At 30.8% G+C, this 24,908-nt stretch overlaps 1 protein-coding gene across 2 annotated transcripts; it reads right to left on the minus strand.

Annotated features, from left to right (window-relative positions):
• Positions 1-1,524: 1,524 nt before the first annotated feature.
• Positions 1,525-24,406, minus strand: LOC144836819 (neuronal acetylcholine receptor subunit alpha-9-like). 2 transcript variants are annotated; one of them, XM_078691691.1, is made up of 8 exons: positions 24,308-24,406; positions 23,423-23,615; positions 19,320-19,462; positions 18,437-18,481; positions 10,324-10,433; positions 5,858-6,060; positions 4,161-4,487; positions 1,525-3,344 (listed from the first exon to the last, which is right to left on the minus strand). In XM_078691691.1, the coding sequence occupies exons 2-8, from the start codon at positions 23,481-23,483 to the stop codon at positions 2,764-2,766; spliced, it is 1,470 nt and encodes a 489-aa protein (XP_078547817.1). In that variant the 5' UTR covers positions 23,484-23,615; positions 24,308-24,406; the 3' UTR covers positions 1,525-2,763. The 2 variants fall into 2 exon arrangements, with proteins under 2 accessions (XP_078547817.1, XP_078547816.1); XM_078691690.1 differs by having other exon boundaries at positions 19,320-19,480.
• Positions 24,407-24,908: the final 502 nt, after the last annotated feature.

Below are 24,908 nucleotides of genomic sequence, written 5' to 3' on the forward strand. Positions count from 1 at the left end.
TAAAACCGTAGCATTTTATGTCAACGTGAATATTTACCAACCACTAAAGGTACAGTTCCAAGAACACCTTGCAGCAAAACAAATGAACTACTTTTGAAATTATTGCATAATAAAATTTAAAATTAATGGGAAACTTTTCCATAACAACGCCACGACTAAATGCAAATTAATAGACAATAAGTATATTAGAGCCAACATGTTATGTAGCAACGTTTGATTGGATTCGGTTCTTCTATTTTTTTTCAAACACGGTTTCCATTAAAATATAATGAATTTAAACGTTTTATTTTCTTCGTGTTTTTAAACGTTATCAATAAACATGCTGAAGAACCGTGTAAAATCAATATTTACCCGAAGGCATGCATATCAATCGACGGCATCTGTACAACGTTCTGTAAACCTATCAGAACATTGAGTACGTTTGGAGTGATTCATGTTTAAAGCTTTGTCTACACTATCAAACTTTATGTCATAAGAAAAATGTGATGTGCCCATATATGGACATGATGATGTCATATCAATACCATATTTAAGCATATCGCTGCCATATTTGGGCACATCATACTTTTTTATCTAACTAGTTTGATAGTGAAGACAGAGCTTTATATGATGGTCTTTATCATTTCGTCGGTTGGCGAACTTGTAGAACAGTAAATACTAATGAGAAGATTGTTGTTATTATATTAAATATTACATCAATGTAATTATTTTTGAGTGATTATTGAATTATAAATTTATTATTATTTTTCTAAAATATAATAATGTATGTTGAAAAATTTGGTAAATGATGATGGTTTTGGAAATTTGGAACAATTTGGTGGCAGATGATGTAGTTCGGCTATGAATCATGGGTTAAAGAATGTAATAACGATTGTGTTATGTTGAAGAACATGTGGAAAATGATGATGGTAATGATGATGATGAATGCTGCTCTTGGCCAGGTGGTGAATGGTATTGTTGATGCATAATAATGTTGGTGATATATATATGTATGTAAGGTGTATCAGTTTATTATGTATTTGTGTACATGCAGTACTCAGTATATTATACTTTCTTATTAAATAGACTTAAGATACTTTTATGTATCATTAGGTCTATTTTAAAATAGATAGAATTATTCCAGTAAAGTTTAGAGAATGATTTATGAATTTTTATCTTTTATGTTACACTCTTTTCTTGGTAAGATCTAAGTAAATGTTGTACACATTAGATGATTGTGACGAATTTGGTGATGACTTTGTTGTGTTGTAATGACAGGATAATAGCGATGAATTTTGTGATAACTTGTTTAAAATACATGAGAAATAGTGAAGACGATAAGGAAAAAGTACTGTAAACAAAGATATCAAAATTACACTAGTATTGATATTCTCATTCATTCAAGTTTGGAACTGGACTTGCTTTTACAGTTACAGCTGTGACGTTTCACGATCTAGGTCAATCGCCGATGATGATGATAATGATGATGATGATAATGATAATGATGATGACAATGATAATGATGATGATGATGACTATGATGATACGACCTGGATAGGTCATGAAACGTCACTGCTGCTACTACACGTAAGTCATGTTGACTAGATTTTAATTGTTTTCCAAACATATCAAAATTAATATTTGTCCAGTTATTTTCCAATGTAGGCCTAAGCAAATTCAGTTTGTTTTGTATAAGAAATGTGCTGCGCTCTGCAAACATTAAAGTGTGTTTTAATAAAATGTTATCTGTAGACTGTGGTATTAAAACATAACCCCTAAATGATGGAGTAACAACTGTATTTCAGTAAAATACGATTATTCAATGCCAAGCGGTCTAACCCGATTTACCTTAACGAGAGTAAGGTCTTGGTTTAACGCGTATTATTTTTTCATACAATCCATCTTTATTGCTAAATGACGTTTGCCCATCATACACATTCGAAATTATATCAGCTTGTAAATTGCCCTAATGATTCGTATAGTAAGTTAACATAAGGTCATTCAAACATGGTAAATAATTATATCTTCTCATTAACTTGCACAAAAAAGTAATAATATACGAATAAATATTGACGTAATGACAAACCAGTGATTTCGTATAGTCGTTTGAGGAACATAAGTTATCACAGCGTTGGCGGGCTTATAGGCATGCACCGAGTTAAACTCAAATGCTCTTAGTGTCACTTCCTGCCTCTAAGTGTAGTGTAATTTTGTAGGTTGAAATCGGTCAAATCAGTGTACTTTGAGTTGCATCGCAAACAAACTTAACAAACATCATATTGCTATTATTTAACACACACAAACGTATATTGCTATTTTCTATAACATGCCAATTGTGTGTATAGATATATATCACGTTGCTGTATAACATCTTGTTTTTGCTTCGTATAAAACAATTAAATTGCATTCAACAGTAATATCTCATTTGTTTTACCTGTGTAATGTTTCTTACAACAGGTACTGTAATAAAACAGACGTTTTGTCAGTTTTCAAGACAGAAGTCCCGATGGTTTTATAGATAAATTACACACAATTGTATTATACTCACAATGTAAATACATAAATTGCTCACACATTCTAGTTGAATAAATGAACTGGCTGACTTACAGAAAGCGAGTTCCATCGCTTGCAAGTTGTACTTTTGACTTCACTCAGCCGACACGGTTATTCGACCCTGATAACGTTCAGCGCTAATTTTAAACGCGTTTATCACACGTCTGTCTGAACGCAATAATATTGATTCGTAACACTATCTTTCAAATAGTAGCGATTTATGTTGACAGTTTAGTTGTAAATACCAACAAGTAATAAGAAAAGAGCTAACAGATTTCCAATGACGTATGCAAACAAGAAGATTCTGTCTAATACTCGAGAAAGCAATAACCATTCGTTTTTGATACACTTTTTAACATCGCTGGTCTGGTCTTCTTTTCCGGGTTTATTTTTGAGTAGTTCTTTGATGACGTGAAGTTCTTTGAGCATATCTGACATGAGTCGGACTTCATCTGACGATTGTGACGCATGTACAACCGAATCTCCTTGATGTACGCCCTCATACGATGGGGGTGTAACTAACGGTGTCATATGCATTTCATTGTACCTTGCTTTCTTTTTCATAAAACCATTTCGCTCTTTGTTACTTCGACTTGCCATCATATAAAACCTTCCACAATTATTTGAAGAATCATTTAATTGTAAATGTTTGGTTCGAATCCTCAAAATTCGCAAAACTCTTTTACTAGTAATCGCTTTTGCCCAGGCTGGTAAAAGTCTTCCTTCATTTCCTCTGTAGTATAAACTAGCAACCGCTACATTCATTAACAACGACAACGAGACTAGAATCATTGTGATGGCAAAATATTGACCTGTAACAAAATGGAAAAGGTTATGGTATGATTTATCACATATTTATTTGTCAGTGTAATTAAAAATAATGATGAAGACGTTCCGCACGTTTTAATTATTAATGATATTAATAATCCAACGTATCACTAGCTGTAACATAGTGCTGTAGTAGTAACACTGAACTATGGTAACATTATTTGCTATCATACGTAGAAGTTTTTGTTTAAAGGTTTGCATGGCAAGCGAACACTATTAATGTTAGGTTTGTACACCATGTGTTTCTTCTTCTCAAGAAACCGAACCATTTTCCTTTAGGAAAACCTAACAATAAGTTTGGTTCCCATTAGGACGCAATGCAAGGACGTAAGCTGCAACGTAAACGAATTGACCAATCAAAAGCGATTGATTATTTCAACTGTCGCTTGTGATTGGTCCATTACGGCTTTTGTGCTTACATTGCGTCCTAGTGTGAACCAATCTCTACCAGTGACGTAGTTTCAAACGTGATGGATATTAAGAAAATAGAATGAAGCAAACTTGGAATCATATCATCATGTATTGCAATCAATAAAGATGAAACAAACAGATCAAAATGAAACTTTACATATAGACTTGATAGATATCAGTTACAATTTAATGTAATGCTTATATCTAGTTTAAGGCGGACTCATAGATAGTATTCTGCAATTGAAGTTGTTCTATTGCAAACGATACTGGATTTAACAGTGGACAACATTGGCATCACCGTAGGTAAAAATAACATAATATCACAACACAAATTATCGTCGTTTTGTATTATTGTATTCAAGTTTAAGAAGAAAATATGATGTTCTTACCAATAATAGGAACTTCATTTGTGTGTGGTACAGCGTCTGCAACGACCATCAAAAACACTGTCATTGACAATAAAAATGTCACTCCCATATTAACTTTTCCCTGTGATTCAGGAGGTAAAAGAAAGGCCAAAGCAGCCATGATAGCAATGAGGAAGCATGGAGTAATTAAGTGAAATACGTAATATAGAGACCTGCGCTGGAAAAGAATGGTAAATGTTACGTCTGTGAAGGGTACACCAGGGTCATCAGGATAATATTCAGCGTTATTGTGTGACTCCAAACCATACATATCCCATTCACCGTTGCTTACGAACACATCGGCATATCCTAAAAAACACACAAAATATTAATTACTGCTATTTAATTACTACCTATTGTTTCTATTGTTACTTTATTTCGTCGATTCATTTTTATTTGTGAAACATTTAGTTGAAATATATTATATTGAAAAAAAAAAAGATGTTGTTGTTGAATATGCCAATTTGATGTTCCATAATATTCACTTTGACCAAAAATTGGATCGAAAAAACAAAATTATTTACCTGAAAAAACCGTAATTTAAAGCAACAAATAGTCAAAGAAGGATTTTTGGTTGAATTTAAGTGAATGGTGTTTTCCGGGTTTTTTTTCATTTGGGGGGTGGGGGAGGGAGGAGACAATAAATCTTTAAGTTTAGGAACAAGAGGTGAAAAAGAATGCAAAATGCGACAGTGATACTACGAATTAACATAATACAATTAGAATTGTTTGTGTGTTGTGTTATGCCTTTCCAATATTGTGATATAGTGTAGTACTGCACTGTAATTAATCGAATAAAACTTAAATACTAGGAGAAAAAGATCGATTTATTTCCATCTTTTGTAATGGCGTTTAGGTTAAGAACTGCGTCCTGACATATAGTAAGGTAACCATGACGAAACACAGGAAGAAATTAATCAAATTTAGAAAGAAAAAATATGTTCAAAACATTTCTTGATTAGAGAAATTATTGAGGAGAGCAGGGATGGTAGTGATATTCCCAAATATGGTAGTGATAAGTCCATATATGAGCACATTTTGTTGTCACATAAGGTTTAATAGTGTAGACAGGGCTTTAGAAAGCATTGTCATAAATATGACACAAATAGTATTTAAAAAGGTGTGTTTTGAAATAATAAACATTCAAATAATACTGAGAAAATATTTGCTATACCGTAAGAGTTTAAAGCATTAAACTAATGTTCAAACCCTGGAAATGACCTTAGAGTAGTCGGCGATAAATCAAATTATGGCGCCAATATTAATAAAAGCAGATTAATTTTTAAAGTATTCTTTGAGGAAATCGTATAGATAGATAACTACAAACGACTCTGCTTAATCGGTTCTATGAAAGACGTGAACCACTCTAAAATGGGGCCCTCGATGACGCAAGAATTAAACCTGTCAATTCAGATACCAAATGAGAATAAATATTCGTAGGAAAGGATTTTCGGATTCAATCGATTGTAACGTTACAATATATCAATGTTGGTTCTGTTTCTGTTTTTATTCCAGAATTACCACACTAAGTTGTCGTGCGCAGTATCTAAGGTGATTCTTATTCTCATGCGAGTGCTAAAAGCATTTATTGCCAACAGGTTTTCCATTTTAGTAACAATTTTAATCATTGATCTAGTGAGACAAGATTTTATCATTAAAATGTCGTTTATTCCCCTTACCAGTACCGTTGATAACTAACTCGTGCCCACTGTGTTGCCATGGGCCAAATTTCATCTTGCATTCTTGCTTATCGAATGGAAAGTATTTAACTTGAACAAGACAATATCCTTTGAAGATGATAGGTGCTCCCCACATTACTTTACCATCGTAGTAGATCTTGGCTAGTTCATCCTTCATGAAATGCTGATCTGCTTGGTTAGCGCTGTTAAAACAAATAACATTATGATCTATCTACACTATCAAACTAGTTTGACAAAACAAATTGTGATGTGCCAAAATATGGTAGTGAAAATATAATATGGGCACATCACATTTGTTGTCACATAAAGTATGATAGTGTAGACAAGGCTTTAGATTGTTGTTATCTAATAATTATAAAGAAATTTTAGGTATGCACAGGGAAGAGTGAGTATTCTCAGTCGTCCTTGGGTAGAAGTAGGTCTGTGTGCAGTGTGTACTCTCAACTTTGAACCAATCAGAAACCCAGAACTTGGTGTATAAAAGCGAGACACAATGACAAACAATGGGAAGCAAATAGAGTTTAATTGTCAGTGGCTTGGTACTGTACAATAATATGGCTTAAACTTAAATTGTAAAAACATCAATGAATTGTATTTTTTTTCTTCTAATAAGGCATAATTAAGTAGAATAATAACAAATAAGAGGTTTTGTCAGAAAAAGGGGGCATGCATTAGTCTAATTACATTGTGCTTATTGTTGGAAAAACATCTACACTAAAACGATCGATACAAAAGTATATGTGCAGTATATCTTTATAATAGTGCCATGGAAACTAATTAGTTGAATTGCAGCACTCCTTTACATTTGTTGAAATATATACAAAAATCGTACAAATATGAAATAAAACAAGCGCATCCAACACTTTGTGAATCCACAAAAATGATAATCTATAGTCTTTAATATTTTTACCAGTGACGGCGCAGAGACCTACAATGATGCTGGCTTTTCTATACGTGCGCGAATTTCACTAGTCGCACAAGAATCAGCGCGTACGTATTTTGTTCACAAACTATTATGACGTATTTGTAAACCATTTGGTTGGTCAGGTTAAATTTGAACTCGCTTCAACTTCAACGATTGCAGATTTTAATGATTTTTTATGTTTACCCCCTTTTTGTGTAAAATCGTTGAATTCGGTCAATTCAACGCAACTCGCCACAACTCAACGTCGGCTGGAAAACAGGCTTAAATAAGGGCTGGCGCGCAATAACGACGCGTCTTTCTGCACGTGCGCGTTACATACCGTGTCTAATTGATGGTAAAATTGACATGTGTAAAGCTTCTACATTTGAATTCTGTCTTTTGGATCAATTGGCAATCGGAATGCGATAGTGTATTCTTAATCAATGAGTATCGTATTCACATACCAATCTGTCTACAAGATTTTCTGAAATAACACTTGCTTTAACAAATTACCTTGGATTTTGAAATTGATTCACAAATGTTACATATTTTCTACAAATAATTGTTTAATTTGCAATTTAAAGAATAATTATTGAAATTACAAATCATTATTATATTGTATAAAGTATTTAGATCGAAGTTTATACTGTAGGCCTATTTATGAATAAATTACAATGCTGCCAATTTTTTTTTTTAAATAGTATGCTACATATTGAATCTTATTATGAAGAATATCGTGAATGTCCATTACAGATGTATTGTCCCCAAAAAGCATGACAAATGAAGACTTGAATACTTTAGGCCATTTTGTAGTTTTAACTTTATCACTTCCGTAGAAAAAAAAGCAAAAAAAAATTGTTTTTACTTCAAAAGAGACGAAATAAACGGATAAATTCAATCAAATCCCATTGGCAGCCAATTTAACATTGTTTGGCTTAAATTACATATTTTCCAGGTAGGATTTTTATCGATCCAATTTTTGGTCAGTGGATAACTATGACATTAAAATGGCATATTCAACAAAACATGTTTTAAGAATTATTTTTTCAGAGGGACAATACATTTTGGCTAAAGATCACTATACAGTATCACACAACATTCCACACAAACCTCCAAATTATCACCAACATGATCCTCTTTCTCCGCCTTGTTAAATAGAAATTCATTATTTGTATCCTATACCGTAATCGTCATGATAATCATGTTTAACGATAATTCTACCGTGTTATTTTATTTTGAAATTAATTCAAATAGACTGTCATCGATTATATACTTCTTATTTATCTGTTTAAATGATATATTCCATTACACTATGGCATATTTAAGCTTGGAATTGTATAGCTATAGGCGATTCATTTATTTGTTACCGATTTTGTTCACGAACATGTCAGTAAAAGAAATAAAAATGAATGACATAAATTAACATGGAGGTGTTACTTAGCATCACAGAAATTGTTGAAGAAAGTGACAATTACTGAAGAAAATGACAAATACTGACTACATGAAAAATGGCATTTCAAAGAACCGGTCTACTGGGAAAGAATCGCCTACAGCAATCACATTTATTTTATAACGGCCTAACTAACATGTATCAAGTATGTTGACAACATGATAAATGTAATAACATTACAGGCTTCATATGTCAGTATAATTCAAAACCATCAATAGATTAGAATTATAATGTCAATACTTTTTGATGTTTTGTAAACTTAGAAGGCAAGCCTGTTGAAATTCAGTTGTTGTAGTACGACATTAATGTAATCACCAACATTGTGTACGCGATGGTGATTAGACATAACGTCGGTAAAGTCGGTAAGCTAAAGCTTAAACTAAGCAATGATTTAAATTCATAAATAATAATATTATAAAGGATTGGTATTATACTACCTTTTTGATAATGATACCAATATCGCATTGTAGAATCATCAATATTATTATCTATTCGTATATAAGTCAGTTGCGGAGAAATGGTAATGAAGAAAGAAGGCTCTTAGGAAGAAGAATCATATTTTTTATTAGCCAATAATAACAGATCTAGAATTAATCTTAATTTTGCATGCGTCGTGTTTCGGATTATATACGTATCAATGGAGTTGTATATATTATGTAAAATGATCTGTTTGCCTGAAAATTATGCATAATTTTGTTGATTTTGACACTAGAGGAATTACGGTACTCTAGCCGCGGGCTTGGCTATTCATCATCAACTACTAAATTTACTTCCATAATTGCTCTGGCTTCAAGGTTTATTATTTATCATTCATTAACAGATTTTTTTTAACTGAAAACGATTAGTGATAAATTTGATGTTCTAAGTTATTTTGAAAAAATTGAGCATCGAAGCTCATTTTTGTGTACTACTGTAGAAGTAGGCTTCAAATTATTGTAGGATGCATTCTAGTGAAGAGAACAGATCATGCGCAAACAATAGTTCACATTTTGCAATACCGTCATTTGAAAACTTGTCTAAAAGTTAGAGGACTTGTTTAAATGTTCACGGACTTTTTTAAAATGTTCGCGGATTGTTCAAATGACCTGTTGAAGCTAGTTTGCATCAATTTTTTAGAAGGATTATATGTCTATAGTAAAAACAAGGCCATATAGATGGCTTCAGTCGCGTGCTCAAATTTGAGTTAGTGTTTACCGACCGACCAACCTACCGATCGACCAACCAACCGACCGACATAGTGAGCTGTAGAGTCGCGTTGCACGCACGCGACTAAACTGAAGAGGTACTGCACAATCTGCTAATACAGACTGATCTTGTTAATACAAATCGATCTAGGATATGGTTCTAAATGCATTTCATCCATTCTCATCATCAAAATATAATCATCTTATACGTTAATATTCAGGTTGTTTAGTTCGTATATCAATATAGAACACAAAGAAAATAAATGTAGAAGTTATAAATCAGTAACGATTCATTGCATGATGTAATGTCTACCCTAGTGTTAATTGTTTTAGTCGCATTTGATTAGTCAATAGTAGTTTTATAGGTTAGTTAAGTAGTACTAAGTCGAAGATTATTAAGGCGTAATATAGAACAAATGTATTGCCATTTCCAACTTACAATACTAAATTACTTTGGAGTTAATATTAACAGTAGTAGCCTAATGAAGCGATTAGAAATATTAGTTTTGAGCAAACTAAATGAAGCAGAACATGTTATAATCAAGTGCACAAATTGGGCTTCAATTTAAGTAATTATAAATCACTTGCTCGTTAAACCAATGAGTAAAGTCACTTTATAAATAAGAGAACTTATTATTATTATTAATATTATTATGATACCGGTAAGTATGAAAAGAGACTGAGCGAAATCCTTGGAAAAATTCAGGGACCGAAAGAGGGCGTGCTATTTAGTTTTTCGGCCCATATTGAAGATAGAGATAACTCGAGATTTTAATAAGCTTGTGTACGTCACCGATATATCAACTTGGCGTCTCTTGATCAACTTGAATAGATCGTGCAAACAAACAAACTAATACAACTCACATACTAACATACAAAGCATGCTTGTAATAGTAATAATGCAAACCTCTCGTAGAAATAAATATCAGGAAGCCATATATCCTTAGCAGGAACAACAAACTTTGTTAAGTTTCCATAATCACTTGGATCCCATGTCAAAAATTCGTCCTTCCAAATCTGAGAAAACAAAATTTGATTGATTGATTGATCACTTTATTTCAAAATAAAAATTTCATATATACAACAAAAAATACAAGATGGAAAATCACACTAAATTAGGCTTTTCTCCCATTTATTGAAGAGATTTGAAGATCGTAACAGATAGTTCGTAGTACACCTAACAAGATCATAATTAGTTCACTATTCCAAACTCTTATTCTAAAACCATAGACGCACTTGCGGACATAAAAAGAGAGAATTCTCCTCGTGGTAAACATGTTACTATAGCACCACAGTGCTCTTTAATTTTAGTATTCCTTTTCTATTTTATAATTGGTTGGGGAGGGAATTATAATTCCCATCCCGAGAATTATTGTTTTCTGAATAAAAAAAAAAAGAAATCAGTTTTCACCAACTGTGTTTTTGTGCAAACTACTTCTGTGCTAGGTGAACTTAAATACACTCATTTTATAAATAATTTACTCTTCAAAAGCGTTTGTCTACAATCAAGAATTAGGAAGGTGAGAAAATAACTTAAGCAATTTACAATATTCAGATTATCACATTTCATGTGTTAAACGCTGTCTGCGTTTTCAATGTTTTCTTTTGGGAATATAGCTGCTTTAACATTCTCTACTACGTCATCATTATTAAGATATCAAGATGTTTAAATTCTAACAACGCACATATTCATTTTCATTATTATCATCCTAATTAAGATAATTACTAAAATTGGTTCTCATTAGGATGCAACGCAAGAACATGCACATTAATTTTTAGTTCATCAATCCCGTCGTTGTGATTGGTCACTTATATTGCGTCCTTGTGCGTTGCGTGTTAATGGAAAGTTTCTATAGTAAAATTAAAGTATAAACTCTATCTACATTATCAAACTTTATGATGATGTCATATCACTACCATATTTAGGCACATCACAAGTTTGTTTGTCAAACTAGTTTGATAGTGTAGACAGAGCTTTATACAAAAACCTTTAAGATACATTAAAAAACCTTTTGAAAAGTAAATAATCCACGTTGCTGAAAACCGAAAGGTTAATGCGTTTTATTATTGATGTGTAATAAGTTATTTTATTCATGGTGATTTGCAATTTTTGAATATTCCTAATCAGAGATAAGCAGTAAGTTTATTACGACATAGAAACTAATAAAAAAAATAGGCAGACTAAATGCTTACACGATATAAACGTAAAGCAACAAATAATATAAGATAATATTATCTGTTAAAATGTGTAATTAATTAATTAAATCATATTTTGATCTCCTTTCACAGATTGTCCCCTTGTATCTTTTTTTTTCTAAAGTATAAACATCTGTTCTTTTTTGTTTAATGTATGGAAAATAAATAAATGAAAATATGTGTTAAGAGTGACTTGAAAAGTTTTCATGCCAATCTATTGCATTAAAAAAAGGGATGCGAATAATGTTCTGTGTTGTATAATAGTAACATCTGAGAAGAAGTACTAGTAGCTTAGTCATATTAAGTTAAAGTCATCTTCATAACGTACTCAATAAATATGAATAATAAACTGCCTTTTTAAGTATTCATAATACAATTCAGATATTCTAAAAATAACTTTATTGAAGATATTATAATTAAGACAAATAGGCTTAACTATTTATATTGTATCACTTTAGACTATCACATTGGGCATTACGATAATCGTCCGGAACAGACAATTTGTGATGCCAGTAATAAATCACAATGTAAAAGGATTTCTCAAGTTAGGTTTAAAGGTTCAGTTGGTGTTGAAGTTAGAATGAACGATGTAGAGCAACAACGCGTAATATAAGGGCCAATTTACACAGACGAGCGGTAACGGTAAGCGGAAAACCGCGTAGCTTGTTCCATGTAGAATCTGTATCTATCCTCAGCGGAAACCGCTCGTCCGCTCCGCGTTGTGTGTAAATGGTCAGGATAGACGTATAGATTCTATTATTACCGTTACCGCTCGTCTGTGTATATTGGCATTAACAGTTACTTGTATAATGAACAGTATCGCACACTAATGAAAATGAATGTGTACATTGTAACACGTAGGAAGAAAGTTTGCAGACAAAAACAATTTTGGAAAAAGCAGACATTGCCCTAACGAGTGGGCTTCAACGATAAGATATTGAGAAATGATGATGACGATTGAGATTATACTGATTATAATGATAGCGATGACAATGAAGACTAACTTTGACAATTGTAATGTTATAAGATGATGTCGATCACGATATAGATATAGTCCATGGGCTGGAGGGGGTTACCGTGCACCCCCCCCACAGTTAAACTTCTTTGGTATCATTTTCTTCCCACGGACATATAGAGTGAAAAAATCGATGTTAACAAGAAAAATATAGGGATGCATTGTATGTACTTGCGTCATTTGTAATGATCATCAGTGTTTTATCTTCAAATATTTTTTGGGGTAGGGGGTAACATTTATCCTAATAACCCAAGAATCCAACATCTAATTAGTATTATCTTAGTAACATTGTGTAGCATACATCTTTTAAAATCTTTTAAAATTTAAATAAAATTAATCGGAAGATTATTAAGGTCAGTAGAGGTCAAAGGTCATTGACCTTTTGCAAAATGCAAATTTTTCCCAAAATATAGATAAATTTCAATATCGTATCTACAATTTTCAATATTTTTTATCTTAATTGTGTTTTACTTGTGCTTACTGACATATTGAATAAGAAAATATATGTTAACAAGATAAAAATTGCAGTTCATTATATACAAATTGTTATTTTTTATTGTTAAAAATTGCAATAAAAATACATTTTTTGGGGTAGGGGGTAACAATAATAGCAATAACCCAAGAATCAAACATCTAATTAGTATGATCTTGGTGTCGTTGTGTAGCATTCATGTTTTTTAATCATATAAAATTTGAATAAAATTAATCGAACCATTTTTAAGGTCAGTAGAGGTCAAAAGGTCACTGACCTTTTGCAAAATTGCAAATATTTGCCATAATGAGATACATTTCAATATCAAATCTCCAATTTTCAATATTTTTTATTTTAATTGTGTTTTACTTGTGTTTACTGACATATTGAATAACAAAATATGTGTTAACATGAACAAAATTGCACTGCATTAATACCATTATCATGTAATGTTGTTATTCTTCAAAATTACAATAAAAAGACATCTTTGGGGTAGGGGGTAACATTTATCCTAATAACCCAAGAATCCAACACCTAATTAGTATTATCTTGGTACCATTGTGTAGCATACATCTTTTAAAATCTTATAAAATTTAAATAAAATTAATCGGACGATTAGTAGGGTCAGTAGAGGTCAAAAGGTCATTGACCTTTTACAAAAATGCACATTTTTGCCAAAATATAGATAAATTTCAACATAGTATCTACAATTTTCAATATGTTTTATCTTAATTGTGTTTTACTTGTGCTTACTGACATATTGAATAAGAAATTATATGTTAACAAGATTAAAATTGCAGTTCATTATACATAAATTATCATTTTTTATTGTTAAAAATTGCAATAAAAATACATTTTTTGGGGTAGGGTGGAACATTAATAGCAATAACCCAAGAATCAAACATCTAATTAGTATGATCTTGGTGTCGTTGAGTAGCATTCGTGTTTTTTAATCATATAGAATTTTAATAAAATTAATTGAACCATGTTTAAGGTCAGTAGAGGTCAAAAAGGTCACTGACCTTTTTCAAAATTGCAAATATTTGCCATAATGAGATACATTTCAATATCAAATCTCCAATTTTTTCAATCCTTTTTTTTTTAATTGTGTTTTACTTGTGTTTACTGACATTGAATAACAAAATGTGTGTTAACATGAAAAAAATTGCAGTGCATTAATACCATTGTCATGTAATTTTATTATTCTTCAAAATTGCAATAAAAAGACATTTTTGGGGTAGGGGGTAGCATTAATACCAATAACTCAAGAATCTAACATCTAATTAGTACGATCTTGATATTGATGTGTACCATATATGTTTTTGTAATCATGTAGAAATTAAATGAAATTAATCGACCGATTACTAAGGTCAGTAGAGGTCAAAAGGTCACTGACCTTTTGCAAAAATGTAATTTTTTTGGCAAAATGAGATATATTTCAAAATCAGATCTCCAATTCTCGATATTTTTTTATTTGAATTGTCTTTTACTTGTGCTTACCAACATATTGAATAAGAAAATGTGTGTTAAGATAAAAAATTGCAGTACATTGTATAAAAATTGTCAATTATTAATTGTTATAAATTGCAATATAAAGACATTTTTGGGGTAGCGGGTAATATTTATAAGAATAACCCAAGTATCAAACATCTAATTTGTATGTTCTTGGTATCGTTGTGTAGAATTTCAAATAAAAATTATGCATTATTATAAATAAAATTAAACAAAATGCTACACAACGATACCAAGAACATACAAATTAGATGTTTGATTCTTGGGTTATTCTTATAAATGTTACCCGCTACCCCAAAAATGTCTTTTTATTGCAATTTTTAACAATTAATAATTGACAATTTTTATACAATGTACTGCAATTTTTTATCTTAACACACATTTTCTTATTCAATATGTTAGTAAGCACAAGTAAAAGACAATTCAAATAAAAAAATATCAAGAATTGGAGATCTGATTTTGAAATATATCTCATTTTGCCAAAAAATTACATTTTTGCAAAAGGTCAGTGACCTATTGACCTCTACTGACCTTAGTAATCGGTCGATTAATTTCATTTAATTTCTACATGATTACAAAAACATATATGGTACACCTCAATACCAAGATCGTACTAATTAGATGTTAGATTCTTGAGTTATTGGTATTAATGCTACCCCCTACCCCAAAAATGTCTTTTTATTGCAATTTTGAAGAATAATAAAATTACATGACAATGGTATTAATGCACTGCAATTTTTTTCATGTTACCACACATTTTGTTATTCAATGTCAGTAAACACAAGTAAAACACAATTAAAATAAAAAGTATTGAAAAAATTGGAGATTTGATATTGAAATGTATCTCATTATGGCAAATATTTGCAATTTTGAAAAAGGTCAGTGACCTTTTTGACCTCTACTGACCTTAAACATGGTTCAATTAATTTTATTAAAATTCTATATGATTAAAAAACACGAATGCTACTCAACGACACCAAGATCATACTAATTAGATGTTTGATTCTTGGGTTATTGCTATTAATGTTCCACCCTACCCCAAAAAATGTATTTTTATTGCAATTTTTAACAATAAAAAATGATAATTTATGTATAATGAACTGCAATTTTAATCTTGTTAACATATAATTTCTTATTCAATATGTCAGTAAGCACAAGTAAAACACAATTAAGATAAAACATATTGAAAATTGTAGATACTATGTTGAAATTTATCTATATTTTGGCAAAAATGTGCATTTTTGTAAAAGGTCAATGACCTTTTGACCTCTACTGACCCTACTAATCGTCCGATTAATTTTATTTAAATTTTATAAGATTTTAAAAGATGTATGCTACACAATGGTACCAAGATAATACTAATTAGGTGTTGGATTCTTGGGTTATTAGGATAAATGTTACCCCCTACCCCAAAGATGTCTTTTTATTGTAATTTTGAAGAATAACAACATTACATGATAATGGTATTAATACAGTGCAATTTTGTTCATGTTAACACATATTTTGTTATTCAATATGTCAGTAAGCACAAGTAAAACACAATTAAGATAAAAAATATTGAAAATTGTAGATACGATATTGAAATTTATCTATATTTTGGGAAAAATTTACATTTTGCAAAAGGTCAATGACCTTTTGACCTCTACTGACCTTAATAATCTTCCGATTAATTTTATTTAAATTTTAAAAGATTTTAAAAGATGTATGCTACACAATGTTACTAAGATAATACTAATTAGATGTTGGATTCTTGGGTTATTAGGATAAATGTTACCCCCTACCCCAAAAAATATTTGAAGATAAAACACTGATGATCATTACAAATGACGCAAGTACATACAATGCATCCCTATATTTTTCTTGTTAACATCGATTTTTTCACTCTATATGTCCGTGGGAAGAAAATGATACCAAAGAAGTTTAACTGTGGGGGGGGTGCACGGTAACCCCCTCCAGCCCATGGACTAATAGTATTAATAATTTTAACTGGCAAACATAACGATTTTAATTCTCAGTTTAGACAGACAACAATGTTTTTCTTCTTTATTTGTAGATACATCTATGTTAAAACTGTTAGTAATATCAATGCATTGTGCATCAGCAAGCTTAACATAGTCCTCAGGAGGCAAAATGTACGTATTGTAAATATATCTCCCTTTGGACTTCCATGCTTTTATTTACGGTCAATTATACTTTCATGTCGAGTTGACGTATGGTCATTGCATTCAAGACAGAATATTTTAATTTATGATCAAAGATGTTGTGCGCACTTGAATACGTATGGATTATTGGCGTTTACGTGTCCATGGTTTTAACAGGCCTACACAAACCGATCTTTAATATATACAATTTTGATGAAAATAAAAGTAAAATAGAATAAAAAGAGATTGGTGAACACAAGCAAAATTTTAATATAGGAAAATCATACATATTTATTATAAAGCTCTGTCTACACTATCAAACTTTATGTGACAAAAAAGAGTGATGTGCCCAAATATGGTAGTGATATAATGTCATCATGTCCATATATGGGCACATCACATTGTACAGAGCGTAATACTTATTTTTAAAATTTTGCCAAACGCTGAAGTCTGCAGTTGGTAAATTTCTTGTTTAAAATTAATTTAATTAATTGTTTTAATTTTGTCTCTTTTCCGTTGATCACTAGCATATAGTTGCTTAGCACCTGTTTGGTCCTTCTTTGCCTTTTATATCTCTGTTTTATACTTTTTCTATAAATTCATACATGCTTATACTGTACAGTAGATTTCAGTAAGACAGATCACATCAATATATATATAAAAGGTTCGAAATATATAACGTTAAAAACGTAACAGCATTACTTATGATATTAAGGTAATCATTATAATAATCGTTTTCATGTCTTTTGCATTCGGACAATCTTTATAATGGAGCATGCAGTATTACGAATAAGACTAGTCTAGATTGTAGACTGCGATTCAACCTATATTGATAAAAGATAAATATTTTGGTACACATAGAGTTTTATACGTATAATACTTTGGGTTAAAAGTGAGACACACCCAATCTTGAAAACAATGGTTCGAACCTTGTCGATTTGGTTTGTGTTTTAAGATAGATTATTTAGAGGGGTTAGGTTCAGTTATGTGTTGAACAGTGAAATTCATTTGTATGTTATGGATGTAGCGGTCGCTTGACATGAAACAGGCCTGCAGTTTATTGTCTGTAGACATAGTACAGCGCGATAATCGCCTGTCATTGATTATTCAAATCACGTCTCTGTAACTTGAATATAATACTTGTCATAAACATTTAATAACCAAATGTCATTATAAAGTGATTAATGATTCCTCACATTTAAATACACTGTACCATGCAGTATTGCTATAATTCAATACACAGACATCGTACGTAGAAATATTGTATAAATATTTTGATTCATCATAGTCATGTCATCACATCTCCATAGCATCTTCATATTATTTTCATTATTTTATTTTTTTTTGTAATGTTTTTTATCATTACAATTTGATCAACTTCATCAGTCATGGTGCGGCCTATAACATTTTAAATTTGTAAATTCACTTTATATTCCATATTACCTTCTTTTTTCATTAATGTTCTTGTTTTTTTTCTATACTTACTTACAAAAGAAGTAAAGGTTTAAAAAGCAAACCAAAGTTAACACAAAGACGATATGCCTACTGCATCGTTAACATTTTTGTTTTCAAGCATCATCAGCATCATGTATATTATTAATTTCCTTTTGGTTATTTTTATCATATATTTCATTTTAAAATTGTTTTTATAAATATTTTCATAAAATACGTGAAAAAAACTTACCATTGTCAACCATGTACTGCTTGTTAACGTTTGTTTTCGTTCATCCTTTAAGAAATGCAAACAAAATATAATTAATTGCGGAACTTAAGACTGAATTTCAAAAGCAGGTCGTTAAGTTAAAGCCACAAATCCCAGGGATGATAACAAAAACATTGGCTACAATCACCTGGAGAAATAAATACAGTATGTGTATTTACACTTGTACAATCATGTTGCTATACAATATTGTTTCACTTGCATCTATTCAAACTAAACTGTTAACAAAACATATCATCATGAATAAACAATTCCTAATGAGGTAATCGTGTGTTTGTTTAAAATCTTTACTACGGAAATTGCCAAAGTGACTGAATAGTGTTATATTTCAGAACTATTGGTTGGTGGTCTAATATTTGAGAACTACATTTGGATCGACCATGAAGGATCGACATACTTAAGCTTGGTTCCCATTGGGACGAAAAGTGCAACGTAAGCGATTTGGCTAATCACAAGCGATCGATTATTCGAACTTTCGATTGTGATTGGTCGCTCTTTTGGGACACCTCTATCCAGAGGACATCCTTATAAAAGAGATACTTTCCAATATAATAATGAGGGGAAATCTTCTACGTATTAACACTATACGATAAACCCTTAGCAAGGGGAGCACCTATTAATGGGACATTTTGTTGGGTAATAAGGGTACTGTAATTGCCTAAAAACATCTAAAATTCAAAGTACTGCTACGAAACAATCAGATCAAATGATTCTAAATAATAACTTTCTAATTGTTTTTATGTTGGTAGGTCTATTTGAAGTACTTAATTCAGATAATACCTGTCTACAATTAGTGACAGGTGTATAACTTGGTAAATCATAAAGTAATAAAAGTGTGTTTAATTACCATATCAAGTACATGTGCAATAAAGAATTGAAATTGCAGTTGTGTGACCGTATCCGGGTTGCGCACAGGGCGCACGCGCGTGTCGTACTTGTCGTCTAGAAGATCATTGATGAGTGCCGTGTGGTACTGATCTGTGACAGATACTGAAATAACACACATCGCTACAAGTAAAGAAACATGTCATGTCTTGTAAAACAAAACAAAAATTAAAAGAAAAAAAATAACTTAGGAAAAGTATAATATAAAATGCTATAATGAATAAATAATAATAATAAAATAATAATAATTAAAAAAATATTCATAATCGTAATGATTAACGAAAATATAGCAGAGCATTACAACCGCAAGAAAACATAACAAACGAAACATAACTAATATAAATAATTATATATAAGATTATATAAAACGTAAATAGCAAGAATTGAATAGCTACTTAATAGTGAGGTCATTATTTATTTCACCAATTCCCATCTGCACTCGCATACATACTAACGGGCATGACGGAAATTAAGATGTAGTGATAAAAGGTTTTCAAAAGAATAAAACATTTTCTAAATATCAATTGGTTTTGGTTATTAATTCACAAAAACAACTAAAGCGTGGTTCCCACTAGCGACGCAACGCAAGGACGTAACGCAACGCAAGTGAATTGACCAATCACAAGCGATGGCTTATTCGCTTGTGATTGCTAACTGTCTATAACTTCGCTTGTCATTGGTTAAAACGCTTGCGTTGCGTTTACGTCCTTGCGTTACGTTCTAGTGGGAACCAAGCTTAAAGGAAATGTACGCAGTCGAACTTGACACGAGTAATATAAGGGGACAATTATCAGAGTTATTACATTCTTCCTTCGTGACTCTATCAACACGTGTGTGAAGTATAATTTGTAATTGAAAATAATTTTTTACTAATTATTAACAAGTTAAACAACATTGAGAGAAACACATTATTAAAGGAATTTACAATCTATGTTGCCATAATTAGACAAACTACATCGAACCAATGAATTATTGAGCTAATATTGATAAGAATGAGTGTTAGAGCATGGTAATCACATTGACATATACAAACATAAATAGAACGATCGGAACATCATAACACATAAAATACAAGTAATAAAACAACATAGTAATATAGATAGAGGATGTTATAGTTTGCTAACGTTGCGTATTATAATATATTGATGTTGTAGCTTTTCCATGGCTAATGTTAACTCGTGTTATATTTCATATAGTGTGGTTTGAGAAAATAATCATGTCAAGATTTCGCTGTTTATTCTCCAACACCTTATCTACGGAAAAATACGAATCTATCTGCGAAAATCAAACATCTACTGAACTCTGATTGGTTGCGCACCACAAAAAGTGAATGGAATTATGAATGCGCATGCTCATTAACTAATGTTTCCGATTCGTTCACGTTCGTCCATGTGAAAAAGACAGGTTTTACGACGCGCGATATTGTACGAATTGTACGTTTTGCGTGTTTCAACTTTGGCTCCTTTGTGATGTCACTGAGGAACTATATATATACATCTGTTACTGGTGCGTTTTTTGATACATATTATTGTGTTTATATCCGTTAATATACGCAATTATTTATAACTGTACTTAGGCATTTTTATGTACAGATAAATCAGGAATTTATTATGGACAATTATATTTATATGATTTGAGGTTAAATCGGATGCTCCGAATAAAATAAATGTCATTTACCAGATCAATTAAAATTTCCATTAATCAATAAACATTATTTTGTTTCATTTTTACAAATCGTTCTCAGTTAACAACAAGCCAGATGCATTAAATGCCAGCTAAGAAAAAAAATTATGACGTTTGTCTAAAATTTCACTACATGTTACTACTCCGACTGTATTACCAAAATATATGTGTTTTGTCGATATTATACTAAATGCAAATGCATAACCAAGTTTTCACGTCAGCACGGGTGTTATTTATATATTTAATATTGTAATTTTTGAATACATCAAGTCCGGTTTTAAGCAATACGGATGCTGGTAAAATATTTTGTAATTTTCATAACGATTTTGTTGCTTTTTAATGTGGTGTTTCACGTTCTGTTCAATTCTGTTTTCACTAAAGCAGTCGGATGCTGTTAATATATTTCATTGTGCAATTTCATGAAGAGTTTGTAGTTTTTTATTGATTTACTGCAAGTCCAGTCAGTTTTTTCAGTTTTTAAAGCAATACGGACGCTGATATTTGGATACGCTGATACGAATATTTTGTATAAATTATCCTAATATTTGTTTTAAATGTCTTTTTTCAAGTTTATTACGTTTTCACTAAAGCAGTCGGATGCTAAATATTTTGTAATTACCATAAAGATTTTGTCGTTTTTGAATGCGTTTCAGTTTAACCTCAGAAACGAAGAAGTTGAAAGTGATTAGATACAGACGAGTCTGAGTGCTAAACGGCCTACTTCTTGCTATTAATACTACTAAATCCCATAATTGTATTTCATTCATGTGCATACGTTTCTCGTATTACTTACGGATGCCTTTGCCCGCATGTACCCCTGTTTTTAACGTTTAATGATAGACGGGTTAAAATAATATATAAGTTTCATGTCATGAAGAAACGCAAACATGACAATCTCTTTTTCCCTTTTTTTAAAAAGAAGAACTCTGTTTAGCTCCAATAAAAGAAACTCAAAGTTGATAAAATGCGTTAACAGGAGGTATCAGTTTTAGAACGCGCGCGTCCACGAGCAGAACGGGAATAAAGTATCAAATATTATATAAGTATAAATAATAAATATGAATCGCTATAAGTTATGCAACATGTGTTTAATTACCGTAACTTAATATTAATAAATTCAATGATCATTGGGCCTATTTGTTTTAAAGCGTATAAAAACATAATTGCATGGAGAGCTGTAAATGTTATATTCTTTCGCGTCATAAATTATTACCGTATGTTATAATTATTACGTAACAGTTGTATTTTTTAATATAATACTTTATTAGTTTCAATAACAAACCTTTTACTATATCTTTTATTGTAACAACTAATGTAATAAATATAATAAAACATTTTTAACATTTATTAGCTTTTTTTTTATTGCGAAGCATTGTGAAAGCAGAATACATATTTTACGTTGCTTTTTGTATCAGCTTACGTGCATTCACCGTTGGAATTGTGTGAAAATGATTATGAATTTAGTGCGGACATGATGTTGTTATTTTATTTTACAACAATACATAACAAATTACAAACGTACACCACCTGTTCAAACCTGCCATGCTTAGAAGAAAAAAGTACACTACAAAAAATGAATACCGCAAATATCACTAATAGATAAAAAATAAAATCAATAAGGAAAATCAATACTAATTATAGTATACCGTACATAATCTTTGATTAATGAGAATTAAATTAAATTAAATTTCTCTTATTTCTTTTCTAAGTTTGGTTTTAAGAATCAGACATATTGAATTATAATCAAAAAAATGTATGTTCATAAAAAGAAAAAAATGGGTTTGCATCAGTTTAATGGAATATAGTATTCCGTACGTAATCGTTGATAATAAATAGAATTTTTTAATTTCTCTTTTTTTTAAACTTTGATTTTAAGAATCAGACACATTTAATTTATTTGAATGTATGTTCATAAAAGAAAAAAATGGGTTTGAATCAGTTTAATGGAAGAGAGATAAAAGATAGCTTTTTTAATTGATCCTGTAACAGCACATATTTTAGGTGTAATACCTCGTGATGTGTTTACACTGGCTGTGGTTTCATGCCATTGTTAATCCAAACCGTCTGTATATGTATGTAATCAGGGTATAAACATTCCAATTAATAAATTAATATTTGTTTAATTTAAACAAAAAATCTTTTTTATATACACTGATAGTATCAATATGACAGGGTATTTCCAATTAATAAATTAATATTTTTTTAATTAAAAAAAAAAATGTTCATATACACTGATAATATCAATATGAAATCGTATTTCCAATTAGTAAATTAATATTTTTTTTAATTTAAACAAAAATATATTTTATATACATAGATCAATATGAAAGCGTATTTCCAATTAATAAATTAATATTTTTAAATAAAAACAATTTGTTTTACCTTTTATATACACTGATAGTATAACAAATACTTGTAGAAGAATAGTTGGCAAAGAGCTCATGGTGCTTTTAAAAGGCTGCGATTACTCCAAGTTCGCAACATCAGATACTGTAGCGAGTGATTCTACGCGTACAAAACGTGTTACAACACAAGTATAAGGGCACATACGACCAGCATCAAGTAATGACCAATTCTAAAATTTGAAAGAAAAAACGGCAGTTGATATTTATCGTCAAACCAAACAGTTGAACAACCTTAATAACATTACTCATAACGCATGCTTCTACCAATTAACGCAATTCGATGGATTAGAAGACGATTGGCTCCTCGTAACGCAACACTTCAACCGTACCTACAGAATAAGATGTATTTTGTTGTAAGGATAGCACGTAATAAATAGTATCAGAGATAAGACATCTGATTGGTTGGTCTAGTATAACAACTTACAATAGGCTAAAATCACCAGGATATATAAAATAAGATTGATCATTGAATGTACACGCTGAAACGATGAATTTATTTTTTAAAGAGTACAGAAATATTGAAAACATATTGAATGTCATGGAACGTTGAACTTGATGTAATTTTGATCGTTTTTATAACAATAAAGGATTGATTAACACTTAGTCTTTAAATGTATGTTTATAAAATCATTCTATCTACACGTGAGTTTTTTGCACTTTTTTGGAACCGTTTCAGTCACTCAAATCGTTTTAACTTTGATCGTTTGTATAACATTAAACGATTGATTAACGCTTAGAATGATTTTTATAAACATACATTTAAAGACTATCTACACGTGAGTTTTATGCACTTTTTTGGAACGGTTCCAGTCAAGCAACTCGATGAAGGAAAAAGTAAAATCAATCAAAAATCTATACCTACCTTAATGATTTGTAGTAATGATGAATACACACAAATGTTACTTTTTGTATTCACTGAGTTTAGTTCAATTTACTTGAAGTCCTTGCAGACCAAATTTCTCTATGATTCAACAAAATTTTAAAAAAACATGATCATCATTGGGATGCAAGATTGTCTTCTAAGAATCATAATTTGTTTAGCATGACGTTGCTTCTAAAAGCAATAAATCATATTCGTTCCACTGACTAAAAATGAGCGTCTACTAAATCCAATATCTACGACATAAAATCTAAGTGATCAATTGTAATTAATTGTTTAATTTCCTCGAACCTTTGTGAGTTTCAAGGATATTATTGTAATAATAACTATCGGCTAGGTTTGATACGCTGCTATTTTTGTTATGCCATTGTTAAATTACTGCATCTCAATACCAGTTGAAAGCAACACCGGTAATGTACTGACTATGGACTTTATAGTATTCCTCTCTCTTTGATCTAGATACGATCGATTTTTCACTATCAATAAGGTTAGAAAATTCAAATGCATTGTTGTCCTACAGTTAATATTATACGCTGTCAAAACATTCACAAAATAGGTATATGTAACAATTGTCGAGAATAAA

The sequence above is a fragment of the Antedon bifida genome, chromosome 3 (genome assembly GCF_963402885.1).
Source record: "Antedon bifida chromosome 3, ecAntBifi1.1, whole genome shotgun sequence".
Taxonomy (NCBI): Eukaryota; Metazoa; Echinodermata; class Crinoidea; order Comatulida; family Antedonidae; genus Antedon; species Antedon bifida.

Bases quoted from the DNA above. Each gene is read 5' to 3' on its own strand.
- LOC144836819 (XM_078691690.1), bottom strand. From the start codon at position 23,483: ATGAGCTCTTTGCCAACTATTCTTCTACAAGTATTTGTTATACTATCA. The intron at 18,482-19,319 runs GTAATTAAACAC...CATTTCTTAAAG, and splicing joins TTGCACATGTACTTGATATG to GATGAACGAAAACAAACGTT. The intron at 3,345-4,160 runs GTAAGAACATCA...ATTTTGTTACAG, and splicing joins AAATGAAGTTCCTATTATTG to GTCAATATTTTGCCATCACA.